At 52.8% G+C, this 27493-nt stretch overlaps 11 protein-coding genes and 1 non-coding gene across 12 annotated transcripts; 7 read left to right on the top strand and 5 right to left on the bottom strand.

Annotated features, from left to right (window-relative positions):
* Nucleotides 1–165: 165 nt before the first annotated feature.
* J4E86_003787 (uncharacterized protein) lies at nucleotides 166–2991 on the top strand (the record flags this gene model as incomplete). The annotated part of the gene is made up of 1 exon (XM_051444338.1): nucleotides 166–2991. The coding sequence occupies one exon, from the start codon at nucleotides 166–168 to the stop codon at nucleotides 2989–2991; it is 2826 nt and encodes a 941-aa protein (XP_051303963.1).
* A 687-nt stretch (nucleotides 2992–3678) lies between these two features.
* On the top strand, nucleotides 3679–4554 carry J4E86_003786 (uncharacterized protein; the record flags this gene model as incomplete). The annotated part of the gene is made up of 1 exon (XM_051444337.1): nucleotides 3679–4554. One exon carries the CDS (start codon nucleotides 3679–3681, stop codon nucleotides 4552–4554), a length of 876 nt encoding a protein of 291 aa, XP_051303962.1.
* Nucleotides 4555–6656: 2102 nt separating this feature from the next.
* Nucleotides 6657–8300, top strand: J4E86_003785 (uncharacterized protein; the record flags this gene model as incomplete). The annotated part of the gene is made up of 1 exon (XM_051444336.1): nucleotides 6657–8300. One exon carries the CDS (start codon nucleotides 6657–6659, stop codon nucleotides 8298–8300), a length of 1644 nt encoding a protein of 547 aa, XP_051303961.1.
* Nucleotides 8301–8807: 507 nt separating this feature from the next.
* On the bottom strand, nucleotides 8808–10616 carry J4E86_003784 (uncharacterized protein; the record flags this gene model as incomplete). The annotated part of the gene is made up of 3 exons (XM_051444335.1): nucleotides 8808–9276; nucleotides 9329–9606; nucleotides 9684–10616. The coding sequence occupies 3 exons, from the start codon at nucleotides 10614–10616 to the stop codon at nucleotides 8808–8810; spliced, it is 1680 nt and encodes a 559-aa protein (XP_051303960.1).
* Nucleotides 10617–11038: 422 nt separating this feature from the next.
* J4E86_003783 (uncharacterized protein) lies at nucleotides 11039–12483 on the top strand (the record flags this gene model as incomplete). The annotated part of the gene is made up of 2 exons (XM_051444334.1): nucleotides 11039–11058; nucleotides 11112–12483. 2 exons carry the CDS (start codon nucleotides 11039–11041, stop codon nucleotides 12481–12483), a joined length of 1392 nt encoding a protein of 463 aa, XP_051303959.1.
* A 749-nt stretch (nucleotides 12484–13232) lies between these two features.
* Nucleotides 13233–13658, bottom strand: J4E86_003782 (uncharacterized protein; the record flags this gene model as incomplete). Its single annotated transcript, XM_051444333.1, has 1 exon — nucleotides 13233–13658. The coding sequence occupies one exon, from the start codon at nucleotides 13656–13658 to the stop codon at nucleotides 13233–13235; it is 426 nt and encodes a 141-aa protein (XP_051303958.1).
* Nucleotides 13659–14302: 644 nt separating this feature from the next.
* J4E86_003781 (uncharacterized protein) lies at nucleotides 14303–15778 on the top strand (the record flags this gene model as incomplete). Its single annotated transcript, XM_051444332.1, has 2 exons — nucleotides 14303–14399; nucleotides 15072–15778. 2 exons carry the CDS (start codon nucleotides 14303–14305, stop codon nucleotides 15776–15778), a joined length of 804 nt encoding a protein of 267 aa, XP_051303957.1.
* A 3061-nt stretch (nucleotides 15779–18839) lies between these two features.
* Nucleotides 18840–19260, top strand: J4E86_003780 (uncharacterized protein; the record flags this gene model as incomplete). Its single annotated transcript, XM_051444331.1, is given in 2 exon segments — nucleotides 18840–18864; nucleotides 18881–19260. The coding sequence occupies 2 exon segments, from the start codon at nucleotides 18840–18842 to the stop codon at nucleotides 19258–19260; spliced, it is 405 nt and encodes a 134-aa protein (XP_051303956.1).
* A 99-nt stretch (nucleotides 19261–19359) lies between these two features.
* J4E86_003779 lies at nucleotides 19360–19491 on the top strand. The gene has a single exon. It is a non-coding gene; the product is annotated as a tRNA-Arg (tRNA).
* A 130-nt stretch (nucleotides 19492–19621) lies between these two features.
* On the bottom strand, nucleotides 19622–20362 carry J4E86_003778 (uncharacterized protein; the record flags this gene model as incomplete). Its single annotated transcript, XM_051444330.1, has 1 exon — nucleotides 19622–20362. The coding sequence occupies one exon, from the start codon at nucleotides 20360–20362 to the stop codon at nucleotides 19622–19624; it is 741 nt and encodes a 246-aa protein (XP_051303955.1).
* A 696-nt stretch (nucleotides 20363–21058) lies between these two features.
* Nucleotides 21059–21451, bottom strand: J4E86_003777 (uncharacterized protein; the record flags this gene model as incomplete). Its single annotated transcript, XM_051444329.1, has 2 exons — nucleotides 21059–21322; nucleotides 21440–21451. The coding sequence occupies 2 exons, from the start codon at nucleotides 21449–21451 to the stop codon at nucleotides 21059–21061; spliced, it is 276 nt and encodes a 91-aa protein (XP_051303954.1).
* Nucleotides 21452–22078: 627 nt separating this feature from the next.
* Nucleotides 22079–23417, bottom strand: J4E86_003776 (uncharacterized protein; the record flags this gene model as incomplete). The annotated part of the gene is made up of 2 exons (XM_051444328.1): nucleotides 22079–23267; nucleotides 23353–23417. The coding sequence occupies 2 exons, from the start codon at nucleotides 23415–23417 to the stop codon at nucleotides 22079–22081; spliced, it is 1254 nt and encodes a 417-aa protein (XP_051303953.1).
* Nucleotides 23418–27493: the final 4076 nt, after the last annotated feature.

Raw genomic sequence — 27493 nt, 5'->3', positions numbered from 1 at the left:
GGACTAGTCTCGCAAATCACGGGGTCTGACATTATTCTCCCGTACCTACCACCGCCGGGGCCACTTCTCACATCAAGAGCTCACACACCCACCGTCTGCACTTTCGATCGAGAACCATCGTTCAATTACCAGCAGACTCTTGCCATCACCGTCCTCCCCGACAAGATGGCCGACCAGCTCACCCAGATACCCGCCTTGGTTACTCCTACACTTCAGCGTCACAATAAGAGACGCCGTTCGACATCGATTGCACCAGAGCAAGCTGTTTTCCTTCCTGGCGCCGGCTCATCGAACGATGAGAACAATCCGACAACCACTCCACACAGACAGCGCCGCCCCGAAGACACCACTATACATAAGCGCACGAGGAAAGCCCGTGGGGTCAAGCGCCGACGTATTGCTGGCGACTTCAATCCCGTCCACGGCCCTGGTTCCCCCCGTTCCTCCGACCTGAAAGAGGTGCGATCACAGATTGCGCCGACTGCAAACCCATCAAGCATTGATCCCGTCTCAGGTGGAGATCATCCCCACAAAGACATCACCGCCCTCCCCGTCGACGACACGCCATCTCAACCCAAGTACATTACCGATACTATAAAGCAGACATTAGGTCGAGACAGCAAGAAGAAGTTCAAAGTCTGGGAAGACGAGCCGCAGCCGTCTCAGCCCAAAGACCCAACACCAGCCGCCTCAAAGTTGCTGCAAGATATCACCAATACCGGAGCTCAACGCAGGTGTCGCCGTGTAGAGGGGTATACGCCGCGGTTCCGCGCGCAAGAGGCTGATTACTACTACCATCCCAATCTCAAGGACTTCCACTTTCCACAGGGCGTCGTCGCATCCACTGAGGAGGCTGTCGAAGAAGCGGTTCAGAGTGAGCTTGACGCGTCCACTGCCGGAGCGACACAGAGTATCAAAGATGCTCAGCCAGATGCTACACAGTCATTGAAGCGGAAAGCCGATGACGATCTTCGAGAGCGCGGTGCAGAGAAGCTGAGGAAGCTCAATGATCAACAGCCTTTGCCTTGGATAGTCCATGGCAAGATCCGACATGATCCAGTTCAAGACTTTGAGACTGAGTACTTTGCGATATCTACACCGTGGCTACCCTCAGAGCCGGTGGAAGATGTGTTCAACACGGCTGAACCGGATCAACCCCAGAACGACATAGATGCAGCGCTTGAGACGATTGAAGCGCAGCAGTTGCCAACACCCATCTCCGAGCCCGTATCCAACGAGGTATTGTCGCCTCCTATATACTACAACCTGAACCCATCCAGCATAGTCCATGTACCGGGGAGCGATGAGCCAGCTCTGGACAAACTGGGGTCAGGATCTCTGGACTTGAATGCTATCTTGATGGGAATGACACGAAACGATGCATTACCCACCGCTCAGGAAGATGCTCTTAAAGGATTCGGTACCTACAAACCACCAACGCCGCAAGATGGTGACATCCCCGCCGGCAACAAAGCTGCATTCGATGGATTTGGTACTCACCAACCACCGCCACAAGTCGTTGCTGCTACATCTCCCGCGGTCGAGAAAGACGCATTTAAAGGGTTCGGTACCTACAAATCACCGCCACCAGAAGGCAACGAGTTCCCCGCCGTCAACAAAGATGCATTCGAGGGATTTGGTAATTACCAACCACCGCCACAAATCGTTGCTGCCGCATCTCAGCCCGCTCCAAAGATTGTGACCACAGTTCCCTCTCTGATAGGCAGGAACCATCACGCCATCATCAAAAGGGGTGTAGCCTACAGCGAAGGCTATGACCCAGGAAATCCACAGAACTTCAAGCACTACCTCGCTCAGTTCACCGATCGACCTGCGGTTCCGCGACCACGAGAGCGCGAGTATCGTCCAATGCCAGAGATGTTGGAAATCGAGACTTTAAACCAGCGATTAGACTGGGTAGTCCCGAATGGAGCAGAAGCTCCCCAACTTTTCCGGGAAATGACAGCACCACCACCTCACATCGACTCAGAGTTAGCTCGTTGTGTTCGCTTCGCCCAGTCCGACGCGCAAAGACGCGTAAACTGGCGAGCTCATCCCACCCATGTCGCCGAAATCATCCAGCGCACCAACTTCTACGGAATGGAGTTGCTAGTCAGCCGGAGCGAAATGCGCATCTCGTCAACCCCGACAGCAGATGAGTTCGAGCTAGCCATGGCGACTCGGCTGGCGCATATATCCTTCGGCATGGACACGAAGGACTACATTGCGGCCGATGTGCCAGCTATCATGGAGTACTTCATGGAGAATATTCCATCGGCGATAAGCGTCTTCCCAACAGAAGAGGAAGACTGCTTCCGTGCCTTCACGGATTATTATCGCGTGATGTTCGAGGAGAGCTATCCACCACTGAGCGCTCTCGGCTTGCCAGAATGGCAGGTCTTACTAGATGCGGAGGAGGGCAAACCCTCTCTCAAAGCACAAACCCTACAAGGCATCGTCCAGTCCATCAAAAGACTGGCTTCACAGTGCCCTGGCGATACAGACGGGGCAAGTATCCTAAAATATGGGGTATCTCACGAGAATCGCGACACTGGAAACGAGCACCTCAATAACGCTCGTCTGGAACTTGGCCAGACCCTTGGCGTGGGTAGGGACAGCTTCGACAAAAACCCACAGTGGCCCGATCACCTACCCAACGCCTCTTTCCCGAGCGTGGCTCAGAGCGAGCAATCGCAGCATTACGATGCAAATCAAGCCTTTTACTGGAACAATACAGAAGTCCTAGGAGAATATGTCCATCCTTTTGCACCCGAAGCAAATGCAAGGGTTGAAGATGTGCACGGCGATTACTACGGCCCAGAGGGCTGGTCTCCCAACGATCCGAATGCGCTGATGCCATGGCATTCTGGGCTGGATGCCATACCATCAGACTTCAGCGCAGCGCCATTAGACTATGGTGCTATGGAGGAATACTTCAATCCGTCGGCATTCGGCGCGTTCAACGACGCTGAGCCGGAAACATTGTTGTAAGGATAGTAGGCCCGAATGGGTCTAATCGAGGATTTGAGGATTGTTCAACGGTCTTTGTGCCGTATTCCATGGTGTGGCAGTGGTTGTGACTCTTGTTCGATGAGAGCTTCTCGCCTTCAAACACGGACACTGTGAGTGGCTCGCGGTCGCTAGCGCCGAGGGAGGATTGAAGCAGGCACCAAGCGTACCTAGGTAGCTACAATTTGTGTTGTATGATGCAAGCATACTATTGGATGTTTGCGTTAGCTATAAGAATACATCGTTACCACTCATCAAACTTTAGTGATGTGCGTGCAGCAGCTTGCGACACAGATTATAGCTACCTGTACTGCAAGTGTCAGCGCAAGCATAATCGAAACAGGGGCGATGAAAGCGCCTGCAGAAGAAGTGGTGGCTGAGGAAAGCTCGAAGGCCGCTTCCATCAGATCCTGTGCATTGCGACGGACGGCATTGGTCCTTCTTGTTGGTGTAGTGTCGGCCATGGTGCCACAACACGCGTACCATGGATGGGCTTCAGCCTCAGCGACTTCCACAGACTCATCGAACGAAGACAAACCAGAGTTCCAGCGGAAGCTAATACTAGCACAATGGAAAATCATTTATCTTCATGTAGATTATCGGACAGTACGATATTCTCCTTCCTTCCCATCTACCTTCCTTCCAAGCGCGCATTGAAGCCACCTTACCATGACTCCGCCACGTACAGCGACAGCACCACATATCGAAACCGGTACCAAACCGGCCCCGGCAAAGAACCCACGTGGTCGACCACGCAAAGATGGGCTCCCGGCAGGATCAGTACCCAAAAAGCCCAAAACGTCAGGACGAGCGCGTGCAGATACTCCGACGGAAATCCAAGGACAGCCTGAGAAACGAGGCCCCGGGCGTCCACCCAAGAAGGACAAATCGCAGGGCGCCCAAAATCCATCAGCGACGTCATCGTCGTCTGATCCCTCTCAACCAATGAACCCCATTCCAAGCCGTGGCCCACAGGAGGGAAGTCTCATCGTCTCTGCGGCTGAAGAGACTTCCAATATACAGATCACGGTTACCCTTCCGAGTGACGTAACTGCACGACACAGTGAGGAAACGGACATAAGTGAACAAAGGATTCAAGATACTCTGACCTTTTGGGAGGAGGCCGAAAGAAACGAGGAAATAGGTGCGGCGGCCAGTCAATGCGAAAAGCAGAGGGAAGACGACGCATTGGAATTCGAATTTGGCCTGTTCAGAAACAATCATGGGCAGGACTTGGAGCCAAGTCGCAAGCACGTAGCATTCGCGGACGAAGAGGACGAAGAAGCCGAACAAGAAATCGGAACAGAAGAGTCGAAAAGAAAAGCGGAACGTCGACGTCAGAGGAGAGAATGTCGAGATTACGGCTGCTATGAAGAGGATTGCAGAATCGGCCATGCAGTCAGAGCGAATGTCGCGCGCTACATGGTGAATCTTGACGAGCGCACGGAGGCGTTGCGGCCCATGGTGGTAAAGACGGATGATGAGGTGATGGAAGAAGGGACAAGGCCTATGATTTTCGATTATCCCTGGTTAATTGCACGATGATAACAGAAACGCCGGAGGAGCTGTGTTCCCTTCTGGTATCGTCAATCTAATAGGTTTAAGGGCCTTAAGAGGTATGCAGATAATATGAGCTTGACTCTTTCGCGCGTACTGATATGAGAAGAGATCTAGCAACACTCTATACAGCACGAGTAGACTGATTGTATCCCGTAGTTAGCATCGTACCTTGGCCCATTCTCAGAAGTTGGCGTGATGTTGAAGGTGCATGTGAGAGCTCCTATCTTGTGGGTATCGCTGGGCTGTATGCGCAGAGTGTCGACGTCGCAAGAATGTTAGATGCGTATGACCAACAAGACGCAGCGGTTGGAAAAAGATGTGAGCATATACGTGTCGCGATGCGCGTTGATGAAGACGATTTCGACCCCGAAGGTGGCACCTGGCTCCGAGGGCAGAATTCGCTACTGCTTACGCTAAGCCATATGCGGAGAGGTCATGATTAGAACTTGGAGTTTACAAAGTGCGGAATCTCTGTTATTCCTTATGTAAGACTATTGTCACGAAAAGATCACTTCAAAATTGAAACTTCCCATGCCTCAAGTCCACTGTTGGGGAATATGAGATGTGTCTCACGTGATGAGGAGCCACCAAGCAGCCCCACATCGGCAAATTGTGTCGTCTAATCTCCGACGGCAAGCTTCAACGCGTCAACGCGTCTCTTTCACACACGAAACTCAAGCACGATACGTTCGAGCAGTCCAAGGACGCGTATCTAGAACTACCCATACGATTTGTAAAGCTATCATTAACGCGTCTCAACAGTGTCAACGTGTCTTTTACAGGGGTTTGCTACCAATGCTCCTGGTATCATCGCCACCGCACCTACTACAGAAGTTCCCTCGAAGCCTCAGCGACATCCTCAGATGAATTTAAGATTAAGCCCACCACGGGTTTACTCAAGGCCTTCGCTTAGGCTATGGTAGTGTTTGTACAAAAAAGAAGACCTGAAAGAGCATGGAGTTAAGTGTCGAGATTCGCGCAAAACTTTACGTCTACTTCTAATCTTGTGAAAGGGGTGTTGTCGCGCGGCATCGCTTGACCGGTCTATGGTGTTTCCATCAATGTGTATGGAAACATGTACCGCAAGCATGAGGAAAGCTAGCGGTGTGGAGACAGAGAGGGACTGCTCATGAGTACACCAAGTGCGCAAACTCTTTCCACTCTCTATGTATGTGGTATCGTCGGCAAGTACCTTCAACTACAAAGGTCCAGCGCAAAACCTGGCGCCTCGAGTCCGAGGACTTTGGATGCAACGATATACTTTCCATTCTATCTAGTCTTCGGCCGCGTACCGAGTTGCTCTGGCCAACCTAGTGCGTCCGCGACCGGCCTCCGCCAGGTATGGATGTATCAGCGATACTCAACATCGAAAGTGAGAGATAGTGAAGAGACGTCAGGGTTCTCTGTCATTCGTTAACCCTGATTCGATACCGATGTCGCCATCGCTCCCTGAGCAAATATTCTATTCCCCTGACGTCACCTAACGGTATTATCGAGGGTCACAAGTCCTCATACCGCCTTGGATGCATGTTTCCGGAGTAACACAGGCAGGACCGAGTCACCTACCTACCGCAGTTGGCTAAATGAGCCATTTTCGGCCCTCACGTGGCTATGTACAATTCGGCGAACGCGGGGATTGTTTCAAACTCACCACCAAGATCCTTGATCGCGAGGTTCGAATGGGTCCAGCTTCGTCAGTGCGGCCTTTCGTGCTCACGTTCTACAGAGCCTTACGTCCGAAGCGCTAGCACATCATTCAAGCAATAACTAGATTCCATCTTGGTTCAGCTTTGAGCTAGACCGTGTCTCATACATCTACTACATTTGTAAACAAAGACTTCTGCGTCCGCTACTATCGAAGGAATCCCGATATATACTTCCGTTGGCGACACTTGCATCTGTCAACTCCCTCCTACATTAGCCAATCTGTTGACTTGACCGTCGACTCTATATACAAACCAATTTGGAGACTCGCGACGAGTAAGTTCCATACCCAGCAATAAAAGCAATCCAAGCGCCGCTCAAGCCTTTACCTGATTGCTACAATGTTTCCTCTACCAAACACTAATCCTTGTATCAAAGGCATCATGGCGAGCAATCCGAAGACTCCTTCAGCCAACTCATCTCCGGTCAAAGGGGCTAGGGTTGAGAAACCAGCCGCCATGAGCAAAGCACGTTCGAAGAACAAGGACGGCTCGATCCACGCCTCCCCAACTGACATCTTCGGTCCAAACGCTGTTACCCGGTATCTCCGCATCCCGCAAACCGGCAACATCACCGGTGCGGAACTGATGACGTTTCTTCCCGCGCTGATTCGTAGCCCCGGCGTCCTTGTTCGATTCGTCCAGGACGGTGGCGATGCCTACCCCCTCGTTAGGATCCACAAATGGTTTCGAGTCGTGGTGAAGAACAATTCTCGGCAAGACGCCACCAATGCCGTGATTCACTTGGCCCAGGGGACGATGCGACACTATCTTCAGGACGATCAATGGACTATGACTCGTCACAAGGCCGGTCTTTACCCAAAAGTCGGCCAGGCTTGGGACCACGATAACTTGACTCTTGCCGGCGTCCAAAACCACTGCGAGATCCAAGTCCCGGGTAGCCGTCACCATAAACCGGTCGTCGCTAATGTTCATTTCGCGTCACTTGCAGCTGACGTTAGGGTATACCCATCCGGCGACGACGAGCTCGATCTGACCCGCTGTGTCAAGGCCGCTGTCGCCAATATCGACCTACCGCTGATGTTTCCACGAGACTTTAACTGGCTGACTCAGCTCTTGGGTGGTCCCCGGACAGTACTCCCTGCTCATCGAGATGGTGCGCTGTTCGGTCGTTGGAGGACGGTGGTGTGGGAGGACATGCCCGAGCCGGAGGCGATCCAGGCTGCGACAAACCTCACGCATCACATATTCACAGCAGCACAGCGGACGGCAACCGCGCAGTATCTTCAGCAGTTTCCCGTTGTCCAGGCTTTTACGTTTGTTCAACCGCCTCCTTCTGTCCAGCCGTCCGTCCCCGCGCCTCGCGACCCTGTGAGGATGACAAACCACGCTGGCTCTTCTCGCGCACAAGCTCCTGCTGTAGCCAGCGGTCTTTCATCTATTAACTCGTTGATCCTTAGTCGGATCATGAACAACACTGCTGCCGACTTGTCACATGTCCTAGCTACGATACAAGAGGATCAGTTATACGCGTTGTATGTCAGCGTCTTGGCCGCTAACGGTATCGTGCCTATTAGCCGCCGCGCGGAGCAGACACCTGGTCCGGACGCTCTAGACAGCTCCCTCGCAGGTGATCGTAGTCTTCTCGATCTTATCGAACCAACCGCACACGACGCCAGGGCTGTATCTCCATCTGGCCCTTGGGACGAAAACATGGTCGATAATGACAACGACTCTCACGTCCCAAATCCATCCGAGGAACAGCTTGACGACGACACTAGCTCATTTGCGTCCCTCGATCTTAGTATGATCGATCCTGCGATCTTGGACAGCATTGATCCTGAGATCCTGGACAGCATCGACCGTGAGCTCGGCGGCTTCACCGACCTGGAACACGATACGGAGCCTCCACAAGTCGACCCGGAAGATCACGACCTCGGTTTGCAAGACGATCATGCCCATGATGGAAGTGTCCAGGAGACTTTAATCCCTTCCATCGTGGTCCACGACGTCGACGGCAGCACTGCCGAACACCCCGCTGATGATGCTTCCTCTCGTGAAGCTTAGCGCGGTCAGAGAAGACGACAACACAGTTCCTTTAAAAGGTTGGTGCGTATTGGACAGTTGTCAATCGGAAATGGAGCTCTTTTCGAGCGCGGTGTTGGAAGAGACCAGCGAGCATGGCATGGAATTTCTGAGAAAGCTTCTTCGAGGAGTTGGGCGTCTTGTAGATTCTTCGCACTATACCCCGTCCGTTTAGTCTTTTGCTTTGAGTAGACCCAAATCTCTATCATTGAATCGTGATACCGTTCACAAGCGCGCCTTGGCGTGTAAGCCTCATCCGCCATTGATATGCAACGTGGGTATCAACAGCAACCAGATTAACACGTAACATAGTGCTGAGCTGCGAGAATTTATCATTATCGATCCTTTATATCTAGTTCCATGCCCTTTGTGGTATTATCGTACAAAATAGCCACGATCTTCAGAAAACTGAGAAAGAAATCCAGGAGTCAAGACAACCAAGGCGCAACTCAGAAGTATTCTCAGAGCCAAGCCCAACGCCCAAACAGCTCACATACCATCCCTGATAACCTCCTCACTGACCCAACCAATCTCATACCTATGCGCAGCGATACACTCAAGATGCCAGTCATACTCCGTCCAAACACTACCAAACAAGTCAAACTGCTGCTTAGCCCAACGTATATTCTCAGCCCAGTCACTAGTGTCCTTCGGATGAGGCTGGCTCAGCAGGTGAAGCTCGCGGAACGGGGCGTGGCGGCGAGGGCCGTTGAAGCGGGCGTAATCGTAGGCGGACGCGTACATCTCGGGGAACGAAGTGTGTGGAGGGGACGCGTAGAGGTAGATGCTGTAGTCGTCGATGCGGAGGCGATCCTCTGAGAGGAAGGGAGCAGGGAAGAAAACGGGCTCGCGCTTGAGGTACTCGCGGGCGGCGTCCATGACTTCTGGAGTGAACTCGGTCATCATGTACGAGGGTACCTTTGCCTGCTGTCGGACTTTCTGGGGTGACGGTCCGATTCTGGTACATGGTCAGCTCGAAATATAACATCAGAAGCGTAGAATGAACTTACCCAGGGACTTTGAGCTTCAGAGCCCGGCGCTCAGGCACAAAAGCAGCCTTAATGCTCAAGCGAGCCTTGCGCGCCGCTTGACGGCCGCGAGCTGCGGGGATGGGCGAAACGGCCTCCTCGGGCTCACTTGCGTCTTCTTCCGGAATGTCATCGTCAGGCTCGGATTCGTCCTCTACAAACTCGTCATCGTCGGCGGACGAGTTGGGGGTCGGCGGAAGACGAGACAGCTTGCGCTTCTTGGAGGGAGTGGCGTAGGGCGAATCGATGTAGTCTTTGTCCTGAAGCCAGTGTCAGCAATGTCGCCATTCAAGACGCCGTAGAATCGACCATCGTCGAACAGCGATGATAGAATTACCTCGGCGTCAACTTCAGTCTCTTCGGCGAAGTTCATTTGCTTGCCGACAAGCCTGCCGCTTCTCCTCTTACTACCATCCAACACCTTCCCAAGGCCCTCAGCTGTACGCTTCTGTGGTGTCGCGGACCGTGACATGGCGACCAGCTCGATGTCGTCGAAGAGTTTCTTCTTGCTACCGCGCGATGCTTTGAGCTTGTTGTTGAGCTTGGATGATTTGGGAGTCTTGGGCGTTCTCGGAGCGCGGCCTTTACCGGGTGTAGACTTGGCGGGTGAAAAGGCGTAGTTGCTGTGACGTGCGAACACCTGCCTATCGTAGTGACTGTGAGTGACTGTGGCCGGCCCTCCGAGGTGAGTGATGAAGCGTTGAAAGTCGGTGGGGAAAAGCCACGATTCTTCCTCGTGCTCAATAGCGTATTGCACACAGCGAGTGAGGTCCAGTGCGTCATCGCCACACGGGTGCTCTTTCACATGGAGTGCAAGGTCTTTGAACTCCAGCGGCGAGGAATCCTTGTTGACCTTATCCCTTCCAGGTGTACCAGTCCTCACGTCCTTAGGGTGAGTCCGGTTGGGTGTACGGAAACCGTGGACGTTGAGGTTGTCTTCAGGTCTCGGAATTCCAATGTTATATTCCAAATGCATACCGAATTTCCAATCGTCGTAGCCGGCACGTCGCATGGCGTACTGGATCATGACCATGGCGGAATTCGGTGGAAAATCCTGATCCAGCGGCTGGTCTCTGAACTCGTTGATCATAGCAGCGAGATGGCCAGCTTTCGCGCCGTGCGTCACGAAACGGTCGATAACATCGATGGATTTGAGCCAGTGCGGGAGGTAGGCCAGGATCTCGGCGGCGGTCAGATTGCCGTTTGGGAAGGGGAGGTTCCAGCTTGGGCTGTGGTAGCCGAAAGCGTTGTTCTTAGCAATGGCCGCCATGTTGACTGATCTGATGTTCCAGACGAGATAAGCAGAGGCACAGGCAAACTTGGAAGGTTACCTTCTGCAGAAGCTGCGAAAGGGTGGCCGGATGCGCGGAGGACGGCTTACTGGAAAGTGAAAGTGTGAGCGTCTTCAAGGACGATACGAAGCCTCGTTGCGCTTTGTCTTGAGTGATCGATGCGTGGTGTCTCCACTGGCTGCGAAAGCAGACCCTGCAAACCTTGTCGTGGGCTGAAGCTGGCACTTCGGAGACGCAGGTGACGGCGGAGTCAAGCAAAGTTACTCAAAGGACGCTCGGACCGGGTAGAGCGGCCTTTTCGTTGATATAGCGATAGCCACAACAGAAGCGCGAGGCACACTCTACTAACCACGTGCAGGTTCCCATCACCACTACAAACACCATACATGCACCTCTGACCATGGATCATCCGCCGCGACCGTACTAACTGCCAATTGTCTCACGATAGGCACACTCTCCTAACTTTTCGGCAGATCAACGGCGTCAGCCCCAGGACCGGCTGAGAACGCACCAGAGTCCAAATCGAGAGCACGAAACGAGTACTTCGGCTACGGCTTTGGCCCAGACGCGCCTTCAAGATACCTCCCGTTTCCTGCAACCGCGAAAATTACCGCCGTAGAGCTCCTTGCATTCCTTCCAAACAGCATACACTGCGCTGACGTGGTGTACCGCCTGATCACGAACGGCGCGACTCCGACTCAGGTGTGCGCCATTGTGAACACTTACAGAAAGCTTCCAAAGGAGTGGCCCCAGGCCAGCTGCCGGCAGAGCATCTACAAGACGATGGATCAAGGTGGGTACAAAGACTGGCGGCTCCAGACGCATGGTAGCTTCCACAGAGAGAGAAAGTCGACCTGGGACGATGCCGATCTCAACGTTGCAGGGTTCTCGCCACCTAGTGGAAATGTCGAAATCCCTCCGACAGACATACTCTTCAAGAAGCTAGCCATAGACCTGAGCTGCATGCCGCAGGGCCATGATGCGTTAGATCTGACTCGCATGGTGGAGTATTGCGTGCAGAATCCACATGAGCCGTGGTTCTACCCTCGCGACTACGACAAGGTATTGCAGCTGGTGGGAGGCGCAGCTACTGTTCGAAAAGAACATAGCGATGGCGCTGCTTCCCAACGATGGGCTGGTATAAAGCCTTCTCTTTCTCAAGACGCGTCAACCAGCGCTCCGCTCGTGCCAGTCAAGAAAAAGAAAAACGCTAAGCGAAAGAGAAAGACTGATATAGAAGAAGACTTGCCAGTATCAAGGAGACAGAAAGAAGCAGTCCCTCCACCCAAGGGCGGGACACCAGAGTCAGAAACAGAGCATGAGATGCAAGAGCTGAGAGGAAGGCCGGGAAAGTCTGTATGGTTTGATGATGAGCCTGCCGTTGAGGAATTTGCCGAAGAGGAAGAAGAAGGGATGGAGGACGAGGACATCATGGCCAGCGCCAGCAGAGACCTTGAGAGAACAAGTTATGCCGCGCCTCCAGAAGATTCAGTCGTGCCATGGGAGACAGCGCTTGCAAACGCACAAGATGAGGACGCGATGGACATGGCGTTCTTTTTCGAACGTCAAGCAGGAGAGACTGATGCATACGGCCCATACGCCTTCGGTGGACCCCGTCACAAGCCGCCTTACCGACCGCTGTACCGCATCGACCAACCAGACCCATCTGATGCAAGCGGTTGGGCAGAGAATCCGAGGTGGGCATTCGAACAGAACACGCTTTACCGATACCCTCACCGCCCCGACGCTTGGAACGAAAGCCCAGAGCACATGGAGCTCATCGTGAAGATTCGGATCGACCGGTACTGGATGTCGGATGAGTTTGCGGCGATGACTGACGATTAGCTGCGGAGGGCGATGATTGCCTAGAATTTGGAAGTGCTTGGATTCTGGGTTTTGAGGTTTTGGTCGTTGGCTCGTGGATGGTAATAGCCGTGTTATGTCACGGTGCCCACATCCTGCCAAAGGGCAGCAGCGCACGCAGGCGAGATAGTCGCGCCATTGAACGGTAGCTGATGAGTAAAGTGAACCGAAAGGTCACATATAAAGTAATGGCAATAGCCGTTCGACGGATTTGCTATCGTGGATGCTGTGAGTGAAGATGGAGCGAAGAGGTGAAGTTGGTTCCGGAGTCAGCAAACCTCAGCCTTGGCGTTTCGGCAATGCACGGACTGGCGTCGATCGATGTTCCGACCGAAACCAACTTCGAACACCCTCCAAACTTCCTCACCCCGAAATCGACAGCCATTGTCCCTGTAGTCGCGTGTTTCACGAGAATTTGTCTGGTTCGCGACGCTCCAAGACGCCACAGTGGATCGGAGGCTGAAGATCCGGATGCGCTGACTGTCGCATGAGATGATATACACGATGACAGCTCTTAGGTTGCGAAACAATGGGCGCTCTTCGAGCAAGTGCGTGATGTTGTAAAAGGTATTTAGATTCGATGCATCCTCTAGCGATTCGCCGTTCAAAGCTCTCGCTCTCTACAAAACCTTCAGAAAACTATACCCCAGATCCACGAGCCGGACTCACCTAATACACTCCTTACGAACCGACACGAACGTACTCGACGACCTCAATCTACTACTACACCTTCACACGATCACACACCCCGCCATGCGTTCCTCCATGATCATCGGTGCCGCCGCGGCCTTCGCTCCCACCGCACTCGCACAAAGCTCCTCCACCATAACATCAATGGTCCCGATGATGTCTCCCTCCGCGCCTCCCGTCACAATGGCCTGGGATAACAAGCCCGCCCCGACAGGCGAAGCAGCCCTTTCTTCGGGCGCTTCATCGCTGAACTCTGCCATGAAGTCCGCGATGTCTTCCATGTCTAAGGGAATGTCGATGGAAAGTGGTATGACCATGTCCGACGGTATGGTCATGCAGAGTGGTATGACCATGTCTGATGGCATGGTCATGCCAACAGGAAGTGCTATGGCGGGAATGAGCAACTTCACCGGTAGCGCAGGCAAGATGGAGGTTGGCAGTGGTGGTGTGGCGATGATGGCAGCCATCTTGGCTATGTTGTGATCGGATTGAATATACGTTTAAGGCTTGCTAAAGCATATCACGGAAGCTCAGCTGGTCCAGCATAGCGTCGTCTTCCCCTTCCGGCCGTTCTTCGTTCATGGATACGCTGTCTTCGTCTCATGCGTTACCTCTTTTCGCTAATACATATTGTACATTTACTCTACAATCACTGCATCACATTATACGTTGCCTATACCGAGTGGCCGTCACCAGTAAGAGTGAAGTCTAGCTACTTACCCTTCCACCCAAAGCCTGTACACGACACGTCACTCTATCGACTGTCGACTGAGCAAGCATGTGATCCAGCTCGGTCAAAACGCCGATGCTACGAGAATCAGCTGGCGATCCATACTGTTTGTGGTGCAGATTGGTCTTTGTCCGAGTGATGTGCGATTGCACATACAGCCTATCGTCCAAATAAACCCTCGTATGGCGTACCAGCTGCAACGACTTTACTTCGCTCAATCAATCCAAGGCATGTCACACCAATCTCATGGCGCACATACCACGTGTAGCTGTTCGCTCTGCAAATACTTGCGTCGTGACAAGCACAGTCCCATCAGCAACTTGACGAGATCTGAAGCAGACGAGATGTAAGCACCACTACCGAAATTGTCCACGAGTCATCATGTTCAAGATCCTACTGACCTCGGAAGTACAAAACGGAATCAGGCAGCTTGTCCGTTACTACGTCTTCCGCCAGAGCTGCGTAACCAGATATATGGGTACATATTCACTTGCCACTTCATTGACATCCACATCGCTCGACATCATCTCCTAATTCGAGTTGCTCATCGTCCTCGTCGCGAGTCCCGTCCATATGAGACGTTAGATTGGCTCTCTTCCACATCCATGGTCTGTCGGCAGATACACTATGAAACTGCCTTCTTGCCATTCTTGCTGAGCCCGCTTCATGTCGGCTTCGGAGAACTTGCATCTATCACGGACGCCATGCCTACTAATGTAGTCGCATGTTTCAAGAATCTGTCGGTGTTCAACGATAGATCGCTGAGACGGCTCAAAGAGAGTAACTTTGACAGAAATCTGGAAGCATTGCGCAAATTTCCGAACTGGGAGAAGGTTCTGGTGATAGACTTGAAGAGAGAGATAGAGTGGGAGAGAACGCAAGAACTCAGGAAGAGGATGGCGATATATGTAGATGCCGCGGAAAATTTCGAGACTTCTTAGCCATAGTATCTGAGCGGTGCTCGTCTTAAAGGTAGTGTGGTTGTGCCATTATGGTGTTGTCGCGATATCATTTATCGCGACTGATGACGTCACGCGTAACACCTGTCGGTAGACCTCCACTTAGGTACCGCTTCATCACGAACAACCACCCTCATTATCATCAAGCATCCCCCATTTTCATACGATTATCCTAGCATTGCTTTTCATAGGACCGGAGAAGCACGCAGTCACACCGGTATCGCTCGACACACATTACACCCTCAACAAGGCAATGTCAGACGAGAAGTCGCTGCTAGACCGCGTCTTCGCGGCCAAAACCACCGAAGAGTCGCGCGAACTATACGACGAATGGGCGAAGACTTATGACTCCGACATGACTCTGCACGACTTCACTGCGCCACGTCTCGTCGCACAAGCAGTAGCCCGCGGCCTGAAGCTAAACCACATCTCACCCGACAAGCCTCTCGCTGGCCTAAAGATTGCAGATGCAGGATGCGGCACCGGCCTTGTTGGTATCGAACTCTCCAAACTTGGCGCTACAGATATTCTAGGCCTCGACATCAGCGAAGGCATGCTAGCGGTTGCTAAGAACACCGCCGTGTACGATGACCTTACGACAGTGGACTTGACGAAGAGATTGGAGTTTGAGGACGGGAAGTTTGATGCGCTGACATGCTGTGGTACTTTCACGCATGGTCATCTTGGACCAGAGCCGCTGGAGGAGTTTGTAAGAGTTGTCAAGGATGGTGGAGTTGTTGTTGCAACTGTGCTAGACAGTTTCTGGGTGGAGAAGGGGTTTGAGAAGGAAGTGAAGAGACTGGAGAAGGAGGAGAAGGTTGAGATTGTAGAGACGGACTTGCACCAGTACCGGAAGGGTGCTGGAGGTGGGCGCGTGATAATCCTACGGAAGCTGTGAGCTTGAATGGCATGGCGACGGTGCATGCATCATAGCAAGTGCAAAGACAAAGGGCCTAAGTAAGAGCTTGGTACAACTGTACTCATGCGCAAGGTTGTGTTTCACAGTAGATGCCTTTGGTGGACTACAAGATCTCCGCATACCTCGTCCCACCCTACATAACCTCCCACCCATTCTCCATAGTGTATTTATAACAGGGGATCGCAGAATCAACATCAATCGATGTAACCTGGACTCCCTCTCGAACCTGACTGCTGACCCATTGTCGAACATTCATGAGCGCATCCTCGGTTTCCTTCGAGTCGAGATCCCTGAACCATTTCTCAACTCTCAATCGTAAGACCTCATCTTCCTCCGGAACATGCAATCTATTCCATTCATGGGCGAACAAGAGCCCATCCCCCGAGACTCTAGGAGCCCAAGAATGGACTTCAATCTTTCGTAGATTCGGAAAGCGATTTGGACAGAGAAGGGTTCCTTGCCATCCCGCCAGGCTCGTCCAATTCCGATTCTCATAGATGCGAACGACTGAAATGGCGTTTCGCACGTCGTTGGGCATCTTCCGGACAGCTTCGATTACATTTCTAGGCCGTGCACGAAAAGAATTGAGTTCGAAGATGAGCAGCTTGGTTTCCGCATAGTATTGGCGGCATACTGGAAGAGATCCGAGGAGTGAGGATAGAGACTGTGAAGTTGTACTTGTTTTGCGCACGGGATTGTGGTTGTGAAAATGGCTCCGGCGGTGTTGACTCCCATGGTAATCGATGCAATCCCTGCGAAAGACGTATTCGTAGATCCTATTGCGGAGTTCTGCGGGCAGGCGTAGTAGGGACGATTGAGTTTGGTTACGCAATGTGCTACGCTAATGTCAGTGCTGTTTCGATCCGGAATTCGAGGCATCATATGCTCACATAGCGTCCATTTTGTCAATGAGGTGTCTTGGATGCTCTCTTGGTGTACTACTGATCACCGTTAACTTGCTAATGTGTGCGATCAATCGGCCCTCAACAATGTTTTTGTAGAGAAGAGGCTCTGCTCCAGGCTGACATACATCACAACCAAACAGGGTAGCCCGCTTATCCTATTCGAGCCTAGTACCACTTCTGCCTTCCAGATTCCCCCGGGGCCATTTGAGGTCACTTCATCTAATCGTACAATACTTTTACATGACACATGATACATCAGTCCATCACAATCATTCCACGCAGATAGCCAGCATATCCGAACGGCGTCGGTCGCGCAAATTGTGAAACAGCAAGTCCCAGTCCCAGTCCCGCGCCCGCCACGCTCGTTCCTTGGATTGACGCGCTCGCATCGCGCCAACGACCAGTTCCAACAAAGCATTCGCCTTCCCAGTCGTATTCGTATCGCTCAGACACATCATGCTCTGGGAAACATTCTGGCACATGCCCGCATACACGCGCAAAGAAGTCGACCAGGTCTTCGCTCCTGCCTTTGTTGAAGTACAGTCGTCCTCCGATGATTGGCCAGGCCGCTGAGAACCGAGCTTTGGATATTGAACCACACGCCAGCCATTCTGAAGGGCGAATGTATATGGGGTCGACACCGAGCATTGGTCCAAGATCAGCCATGCATAACCACCGGTCTTCGCGACCTTTTGTGCCTTGCCATGAAGGTATCAGAGCACTGTGATTGCCGGTTGGGCTTACGACATCGGTCACCAGGCCTGAAGCCTGGATCTGGACTATCTGGATAGCTTCATGACCTCGGATACAGAGGTCATACGTTTCACGTAACGCCGCAGCTGTTACCAGTCAGCACGTAAGTCCTACAGTAAGACGACAAAGATTACCGAAGTCGCTAAAGACCGTTATGAAAGGACCAGCTTGTGAGTCGAGAAGACGAAGGTGTTCTTCTATGCAATCCAGACTCAGATGAGCATACGAAAAGTCACACCTGGACTGGAACAAACTTGCGCCGACTGAGAATCTGGGCTGATAAGTCGTCGCACTGTGCTCACTGAAGACGCGATAGAAGTAGGGACCCTCAAAGGCGTCGATGAGTTCGTCTTGAGGCAAGTCGCTGCTGATTGGCCAGTCAAAATCTAGCCGCATCATCGATCGTCATCCACGTACCTTAACATCGTTTCATCACGATCCATTTCAAAACTTTTCAACACCCTCCGTCATCTTCATTCCCGAGCAGCACAGCCCTTGGTGAATGTTTTGAAGCCGTTGCATGGCCTGCCGTCGTGTAGGGAAGTCTTCGGCTCGACTGGTCCGTGATGGCGCAAAGCTCGCACCACCGCGTTGCAGCATTTTCCCCGCCCATCGACCTCATGTCAGCATGCATCAACTTCGTCCTCAAACAAACCTCGTGGTTTATGACCTGCACATAGATTAATTATATCCGATCGGTCGAAGTCGACGTCGGCCGGAATGGCACCCTTACTATTGATCGTTCTTTCCTGGTTAGGTAGCCGTGGCGGACTCTTCTGGCCACTTGATGTGCCTACTTCCTTCCAGGAGCACAAACAAGGCCCGTTCGCGGCATTCAACTCGCCCAGAAGTGAATGGTACTTTCTTAATCGGCCGTTAAGTCACCACTGATCTCGGTGAACGCGTTCCCTTCTTGTTCAAATATCGGCTAACCAACGGGTTCCACTTCCCTAATACCTAACTTTACAACTTACACCAAGAGGTATTTATTTACACCCGATGGAAACCGCCCGCGAATCCGACATGCAACCACCAGAAGAAGCAGTAGCGACTTCGCAACATGTCTCTGAATCTGTTCACTCTGCGCCTCAGGTCTGTGATACTCAGACAGACGCACAGATGCATGCAGCATCTGCAGATAGTCAAGCTCGCCTGGGGTGTGGGGAAGATGCAAGTGCGACTAGTGTTCTATCAAATCTACCTACGATTACATTGAGTATGCCTTCCCCGCCGCCACTGTATGATCAGTTGTTTCCACCGCAGGGACCTGAGCAGCAAATTCCAGCCAACCAAGCCTCTCCACAGGCCGTATCGGCAACAAGCAACCAAGGGCCACAGGTGTCGTACCAAACTCATTATCCAAGGCCAGACACTCCACCTCAATGCCCAACACCCACCGCCACGCCCGTCAATCATCCACCAGTTCAAATCGTCCCCCGGCCCCAGGAAGATATTGATGAAATCTTCGAAGCTATAGAAACCAATAACTTCGACAGTTCCATCTTCGGGGAAGCAGGTGCGGTATACCACGACAAACTAACACGGCGACTCATGCCTACGACACCAATGTTCCAACATTACAACATCATTCCTGAGGTGCCATACCCAAGGACTGTAGCTGCTCCGAACGATAGACTGCAAACGCCTGATACACCGACACCGAAGCCCAAGCCTAAGCGTAAGCCTAGGAAGAGGAAGCGGGATCAGACGCCACAGGATATGGTTGGGCAGGAGGTGGATGGAATTAAGCAGGAGCCGGTGGAGAAGAAGCTGAAGGGTGTGAAGGTCGAAGATACCACGTAGAGGCCACACCGTTGCAAATGACCGGCCGTGTTCGATCTGGACGGAAAGAGCCTGATACATGGCTCATAAGAATCTGGAATATCTCATAAGTGAAAGCAAAACTCTCTGGCGCAATGGTAGCGCATCACGCTTCTATTCAAGCGTCGCCTACATCTTTGAGAGTGGACGCACTCCGGGATGGAAGGCCCGCTTGAACCGTGAAGGTTATGAGTTCGACTCTCATGGAAGTTAACAGCTATTGTTTTTGCGCACCAAGTATCACTAGCATATATTACATGTCTCTAATGTATCTTTTTGGCTTTTCACAAAATCTTCTATTACTTCGTGACCATCACCTCATCCATCATCCCATCCCCACAATCTACCACTCCCCCAAATCCTCCCCCGTAAGATTCGGCCTAACATCCCCACCCTCCAACCATATCTTACACTTCCCATACAACACATCCCTTTCCGGCCCATGCGCATTCAAATCCATCTTCGGCGGCCTCCCCGCCTTACTCTCCGCCCAAGCCAGATACCGATACCCACTCGGATACTGCTTGACCTCTTCCTCGGGTACATCGAACGCCTTCCCCGGTACCACAGGCACCATCTTATCCTTATCGAACAGCAACGTCATGAAATTGACACCCCATTTACCCTGCGCGTTTTTCGAGAGGAAGAAGAAAAAGCGGGTATCCGCTTCGTTGTCCATCTCAATGCCCTCAAGCATGATGCGACATGTAATTGTAACTTTCATTTTACTTATCGCCCGGTCGCCTTGAACATCGACCGTCTGGCCACATATGCGATGCAGGATATACGGAAACGGGCCATGAGGCGTCTGTTTCTCGAAGCCTTCTTTGGAGGACGCGATGAAGTCGTCGAGGCGGCCTTGCGTCCATGATGTGGTTATGTAGGCGCCGGGGTGGAACATGGAAGAGTAGTTTTGCCACTCGGCGGCGTCGCGGTACATGCCCCAGCCTTCGCAGATTTCGCGGATCTTGAGGCGGTCGAGGACGGAGGCGTCGGTGCCGGAGGTGTTGTTGCGGGTGGCGTTTTGGGGGTAGGTGGATAAGGGGGGTTGGACGGTGGTGTATTCGAGGCTTGGGTGTGGCATTTTGGCGGTGATCAAATGGCTCAGATCCGTTTCTTAGGGAATCCTTGGGATGCATGGGGTTTGGTATTTGTAGAGTTGATGTATACCTAGGTATGTCGCTGTGATGTATGCAGTGGTAACGGTTACGTCATGGCGTGACTGCCGAACAAGAGGATTGTAATAGTCATGAAGACACATGTTCTTCTGCAAACTGTTCCAGGCTCCCATTAGCCACCCAGGTCTTGTATTCAGAAAGGTGTTGAACTCGGTCATACATGGTTTCTGAGTCTTCCAAGGTTGGTATCAAGATGTATCTAGGGCTGCCGAGTCTTGCGACTCACAACGTCGCTCGTAGCGATCATTCTCGCTTCAGTCTCTTCGCGGGGCTACCCTCCGCCAAGGCGGAACCCCTCTTTGTGTTGGTTTGCTAGCAACCATCTCATGTACAAAGAGATGCTTGCGTACGATTGTTTGTAGCAAGCATACTGCCGTATATAGGCAGCGCTCCTCTCATGTTAGAATAGATCATCAATTCACCTCATTTCTGCTCACATTCAAGACTTTGTCGGGCTGCTCCATTGGAGGTTGCGCGCTCTCCTGCATCTGAAAGGCGAGGAATTGGGACGGTTTCCTGTCATGAACGCGCTCCAACTCCAGTCCTCGTGGTCATCCTGTGGCAAACCCGGTATTAGTCTTGGTATCAAGGTGTATCTAGGGCTACCGAGTCTTGCGACTCACAACATCGCTAGTCTGCTTGCTTGCGGGTTGCTTCTCGCTTGTGTGCTCAGGGTTGCTCGTCTTCTCGCCGCTGTCATCGTCGGCCTCCGAAGTTGCAGCCGAACTGCTGTCTTGGTCATGCTCGTTCATTGCCTGGAGTGCGGTTCGCTGGCTGTAGGTCGGCGGCTCTGGCCTCATATCCCGCGTCATCTCCTTCAATACGCTGGGCATTGTCCGGAGGATCCTATCGTACGCTATCCGGACCTGGGGGCTGGTGAGGAACAGGTGATCTACAAAATCTGTTTCCAGATTTTGCTCATTGGCGAATCGCGCCAAACCACCACCAGCCACCCAGGCCTAGTACTCGGAGAGGTGCTTGACGCGGTCGTACATTGTTTCGGGGATTGCGCGTCTCGGAACGCTCGCCGTCGCACTAGGGCTTTTTACAATGTCTTTGCTGTTGTCCGACATGTCTTGATAGTGTCTCTCAAGATCTTGTTGGGTGTGTTTAGAGGAGGGGATGTGTTGTGCGCGCGCAGATGATGTGCAGGTGACACGTCGGAAGCTTTTGTGAGGTGCAGGTAGGCCTAAAAAATTGATGGTATGCAGAGGAATATTTGATGAAGCAGGTTTTAAAATCCCAGCTTCCTGACGTACCATGGTTCTGGGGACTTGCGGCTTGGCGTTGATATGCCGGAAGATAATCTGTGATGCAGGGCTTGCCGAGATCGAGATGGCCTTTGGAGGGGATGCGCGGTTGCTGTGGTTATAATTCAACAGGAAAAGTGAGGTGTTGACTACACGGAATCGCTTTCCCAAGAAGGAAACTACGTTCCGTGTTCTTGCTCGGAAGTCGCGTGTCAGCCAACAAAAAGACAGGTAGGTGCACCTGGCTTGAGCGGAGTAATGCAGGCAGGACGCCACGGAAGGATTTGAATACGCATGTGCCGGGGAAGGTGAATGAAGATTGATGCAGACGATCGAAAATGGCTTCATATACAACGCTATATACTAAATATCTTACACGTTCTGCTCGTTGATGAACAGACCGGCCATACCCATACCAGTACCAATGCACATACTGGTGAGCAGAACCTTCTTCTTCTGCCTCCTGCACTCGCTCAGACCAGTGACGATTTGACGCGCACCAGTGCAGCCAAGTGGGTGACCCAGCGCAATAGCACCTCCCCTTGGGTTGAGCTTCTGGTGGTCGATCTTGAGTGTCTCGAGACAGTATACAGCCATGGAAGCGAAAGCCTCGTTGAGCTCGATAAGGTCAACGTCCTCGAGCGTGATGTTGAACTTGGAGAGGAGCTTAGGGATGGCGACGGATGGGCCGATACCCATGATCCTGGGTGGCAGACCAGCGACGGTGGCACCGACGTACTTGGCGAGGATGGGTTGGCCAAGCTTCTCGGCAGTGGAGCGCTTCATCATGAGGATGGCAGCGGCACCGTCTGTGAGTTGCGAAGAGTTTCCGGCGTGTGACCTGTCGCCATGGGGCAGGAAAGCAGGCTTGACCTTCTGCAGGCTCTCGAATGTGGTGCCGGCGCGGATACCCTCATCCTTGGTCAGGGTGACGGTCTTGACCTCGCCTGTCTTGGGGTCCTTGATCTGGGTGGTGATGGGCGCAATCTCGTCGTCGAACCAGCCCGCCTTCTGCGCAACCTCGGCTCTCCGGTATGACTCGGCAGCGTACTTGTCCTGGCGCTCGCGCGAGATGTTGAAGTCCTTGCCGACGTTTTCTGAGGTCTGGCCCATGGGCTGCATGCAGTCCTTCGCCTCCTGGTTCTCGAGCACCTCGTCGACGAACGGCCTCTCGAGCCTGTCGCCACCTGCTGTCATGCTCTCAGCGCCCATGGCGAGACCGCACTCGATGCTGCCGACGGCGATCTGGTTGGCAATGTCTTGTACGGCCTTGAGTCCCGAGGAGCAGAAGCGGTTCAGCGACGAGCCGGATGTGGTGTTGGGGAAGCCAGCGGCGAGCATGGCGGCGCGGACATAGTAGGCAGCCTTGGCATCTGAGACGTTGCCGACGCAGATGTCCTCTACTACTGCGGGATCGAGGTTCGACTTTGCGACGACTTGCTTGAGCGTCTTGACGAGGATGCCGTCAAGGGTCGTGTCCTTGAAGCCGCCCTTGTGTGCCTTGGTGAGGGGAGTGCGGAAGGCCAGGGTGATGACAACATCGTCGGGGTTCTTGGTGGTACTGTTGATGGCTGTCAGCGCTGCATTCTTCCCTTATCATCCGCCGCGCGTTCTTCACGTGTCATTTCTGTCCGGGTGGAGCTTACAGGGCCGAGATGCCGCTGGCCGAGGGCGTCATGTGCGAAACGATGGACTTGAGGCGGTCGGTCATTGTGAAGGTAGAGACGAGCGATTAATTGAGGTTTGTGAGTGAGGAAGGCGATGTTTAGGGGAGATGGTGAGTGAATGCGGAGGTGGAGACAGCTCTTAACTTAAGTTGTGGGGCAACATAGTCGCGACGGCTGGGCCGAGGATCTCGGAGCCACATATCGCCAGGTCACGTTCTCTCGGCAATTGCCCTCTTGCCAGGCCGGGCCTTTTTGCTCACTCAACAACAATCGCTGAGCATACTAATCAGCCCATGTCCTCGTAAGCCAGAATTCAAAGATGGGATGTATCAAGGTCTGCCCATCCACAGAAGTGCTGCATTGCTGGTCACGCCTTCCCCGCAATTCGCCGCCACGCTGCTTACGCCTCTAGCTTTGTGCTACGCAACTCCGACCTCATCTCAACCCACCGCCGCGAGAACACATTCAATCTCTATCTGATCTCATTCCAGTTATGGTGAACTTTTGCACGTATGCGCACGCGAGTTTGCGACTTCTACTTCCGCGTCATTGCCCAATTGCCCCGAATGTCCCGTCGCGATTCCTTGGCACAACCACGACGCGCAGAAAACACGCCGGTCTTCCGTCGCGTTGCCTATAACATATACAATGTTCCTATCGCTATCGCTTGATAGGCAGTATACTATTTCTTAGGATGGAGCGCATGAGCAACACAGCCTCCACAGCCAGCATTGAGACCCAATCTTTTGGGAACTGTGCCACCTAGTTGTTATGCTGTCAAAGGAAATTTGGCCCCCAAACGCCATCACTGCCTGCACACCGCATCCCAAAGGGCAAGTTTAAACGCGAATCGCGCTGTCAAAAGGTAAGGGTGGTCAGGCAGGTCAGCCTTGCATACGCCGCGTAGCATTTTCACAGTCATACTCTTCATCCATCGTTCGTACTACAGAGACGTCAACCACGATGCTGTCCGAGGTTACCTGGATGCTTTGTCTTCAAAACGCCGCAAACAACCCAGCCAAGCGACTCAACGCCATGTCCTTATTGGAATCTCGCTCAACATCCCAGCAAGACCCAACGAGCTTGAAGTGGCTTAAGGCACCCCGCGGAATGCATGCTGTCTGCACGCGCCTGCTAATAGACCCACACCCTCATTGGAGAGAGGGAAGCCACTCGCGAGGCTTGCAGGGTCTCACACAACGGGAGCATGGGGGCGGCGGAGCAGGGCTGCGCTTTGACCTCATCCTTCCCATCCCTTGTGAGTACTACAAATGCTCGCTGCTGGTCTCGTCTGTTCGCAGTGGTACGCGATCTCATCGCCTCTCTGACTTCAGCCATGGCCGATTTCCCAACCGCCTCCATGACGACTTCCTTCAGTTCCTCCTTGACGCGACCGACACCCTCCTATTCGATTATGACCCCTTTCACTCCGCCGTCTTATTGCGACAACGTTGTCAAGTCGTCATGTTTTTTTGAGACACCGTCTAGTGGAACTTCAACTGGCACACCTACCCTAAGTTGTGGGTACGTTGAGCGTGATCAGACCTGCGGTTCAAATGGACGCCCCACCCGTGCTAGCGAATGCTTTCCAGGCAGTCCATTCCCATACTCGGTCTTGACATACTCCCCAGCTACAGGATGTCCCGATGGGTGGGCAACGCAAAGCCAGATTATAGATCCGTCAAGCCAGACCACCGCAGTATGCTGTCCATCGTGAGTAGTTTCTGGCCAGCATGTTTGGCAGCCACTGACATTATTCATTAGCGGCTACTCCGCGCATTACTTATATTCGAGTTGTACTAGTTCGATCACCTGGACCGCCAACTCAACTTCGGTCTTAGCTTGCCAGACGGATGGAAGCTCGGCTTCTGAATGGTTTACCAGCGAATATGGTACCGATAATACAGCCGTTTGGGCCGCAATAATTGAGGCAATTCTCACCACTGCCTCTTCTTCAGAGGCAACCTTTACCCCTCTTAGCGAACCAACATTAGATTTCGGTCCTCCTCATTATAACCCACCACCTGCGGATTCCCCAGAACCCAAATCACGTCGTCTCGGTACAGGTCCCATTGTTGGCATCGCTGTGGGTGCGGTCGCCGCACTGGCACTCGCCGGCGGACTCCTCTTCCTCTGGCGTCGCCGACAAAACCAGCATCACCACGCGCCGATACCGAAGGCTAGCCCGAGTGGAGAGCACGACGCATTACCTGAGTTTGTGGGAAACCATGGCATGATTTCCCCGCCTACACAGATGGCGAGTTCGAATGGTTTGTTTCATCCACAGCCGGAGGTTAGGTCGCCGAGATTGGAAACTGCGCTCACACCGGGGCGTTGATGGGTTTTGATGGCGTGGATCTTTTCTTCGTTTGTTACTATATTGATACCCATACTGTTTAGCAGAGAGCGATACGTTGTAACCACTTGGTCGTTCGAGACCGACAGAACCTTCCCTCTCTCATTTTCATGATTTTTTTGCTATAAGGCTTTTGTTCGGTTCCGCCTTCCTAAGTCCATGGACGTGCGCGGGATCTCACTGCGCATGCGCAGCTCCGTTTGATCATCCCTTGTACCAATCATCGTCATATACATAACATAAGATTTCCGGCAAGGTTGGTTGCCAAGGATCAATCTCTCGCCCGCTTTAACGCATGGGCAGATGTGCGGCGCAGCATACGGCGCGGAACTCAAGCAACATTTGCGAATCTCGTCACACCGTTGACCATCCTCTCATTAGCCGACGGTATCATGCGCCGCATTATAATGTTCCCGGTGCCAGGCGTTGCATATGAATGCACGGGTGCCTTTGGTCCCCATATGTTCATCTTCGTCTTCTCGTAGCCAAAATCATCCTCTCTTATCCGCAACATGGCCGACTCTCCCGTTACATCATCGTCATCGTCTTCTGCTAGCGAACAAGCAACATCATCCTCCCTGTCCAGCAACATAAACACCACTTCCCGCACATCGTCGTCGCCCGTAACAACACCAGACTCCACAGCCCCGTACGGGTCGCTAATTACGCCATTCACCGCACCAGCTTACTGTTCTCTTCCCGTTCGAGAGTGTGATCCAGAAGACAGCAGCAGCTGCGCATCGTGGGAAAGAGATCGAACATGCGGATCTGACGGCAAGCCCACTCTGGCAAGTGAATGTTTTCCGCCAGGAACACACTGGCTTGGCCCCTACCTTTCTTCTCACTCAAACCTCTTGTATTCTCCGGCAAATCAATGTCCAGAAGGATGGGTTGATGTAGCACGGAGGACATTCGGCACACCTTCTACTTACACTCAAGTCGCATGCTGTCCTTCGTAAGTTCTTCTCATGCATGCATGACAGGTTCAATTAATTGACCTATCGATACAGCTCTTACCGTACTTACGCAGGCAACACGAACCTGGCAGTGGAACAGGCTTGCTTCAGCCTTCCCGGCACTGACGTTACCACGTTAGACGAGGTTGTGTGCGTTGAAGGCAAAGCTCCCGTCACTACTACCACGACTCTATCTGACGACATATGGCGTAACCTTATCGACGCCAGGCAAATCCAGTTGATTCTGCCTACATCCGAGTGTTCAACGGCACCAGACGGCTCATCTTCCTGCTCATTGGATCTCCCATCGCCGGCGCCAGAGACCACTCCTTCCGACCCCGACGCATCAAGCAAATCGCCATTACCAAAAGGCGCGATCGCCGGTATCGCGGTGGGCTTCGCCATTATTTTGTTAATGGCTTTGTGCGCGCCTGTTTGGATCCTTCATCGTCGGAAGCAACGACAACATAGTGGCACTGGTACAAAGAAACGGATACCTTTCGATCTATCATCCTTGCCGGAGCTTGTGGGCATAAAAGGGAATGGGGGTTCGAGTGCGGAAATGAGTCTGGGTCATCCGAACGACGTGGTGCCGCAAGGGGGAGGGATCGCATCGGCGTCTGCACCGGTGGCACGATAGTAAGAGTGGCCGTCGGGATATGTAGATGTCCGTGCCATCGCAGCAGAATGAAGTCGAGAGGTCGCTATAAAGTCTGCTGCACGGTGATGACGGACTTCGGGTCATGCACGTGATCAGCTCGTTGGGGTTAGCGAGATCGTAGCGCGTTTTGGGACTCGCGTCATTACG

The sequence above is a fragment of the Alternaria arbusti genome (genome assembly GCF_024043155.1).
Source record: "Alternaria arbusti strain BMP 1465 chromosome Unknown scaffold_4, whole genome shotgun sequence".
NCBI classification, from domain to species: Eukaryota; Fungi; Ascomycota; class Dothideomycetes; order Pleosporales; family Pleosporaceae; genus Alternaria; species Alternaria arbusti.
Note: the sequence above shows the minus strand (reverse complement) of the source record. Positions and strands in the feature narration are given on the sequence as shown.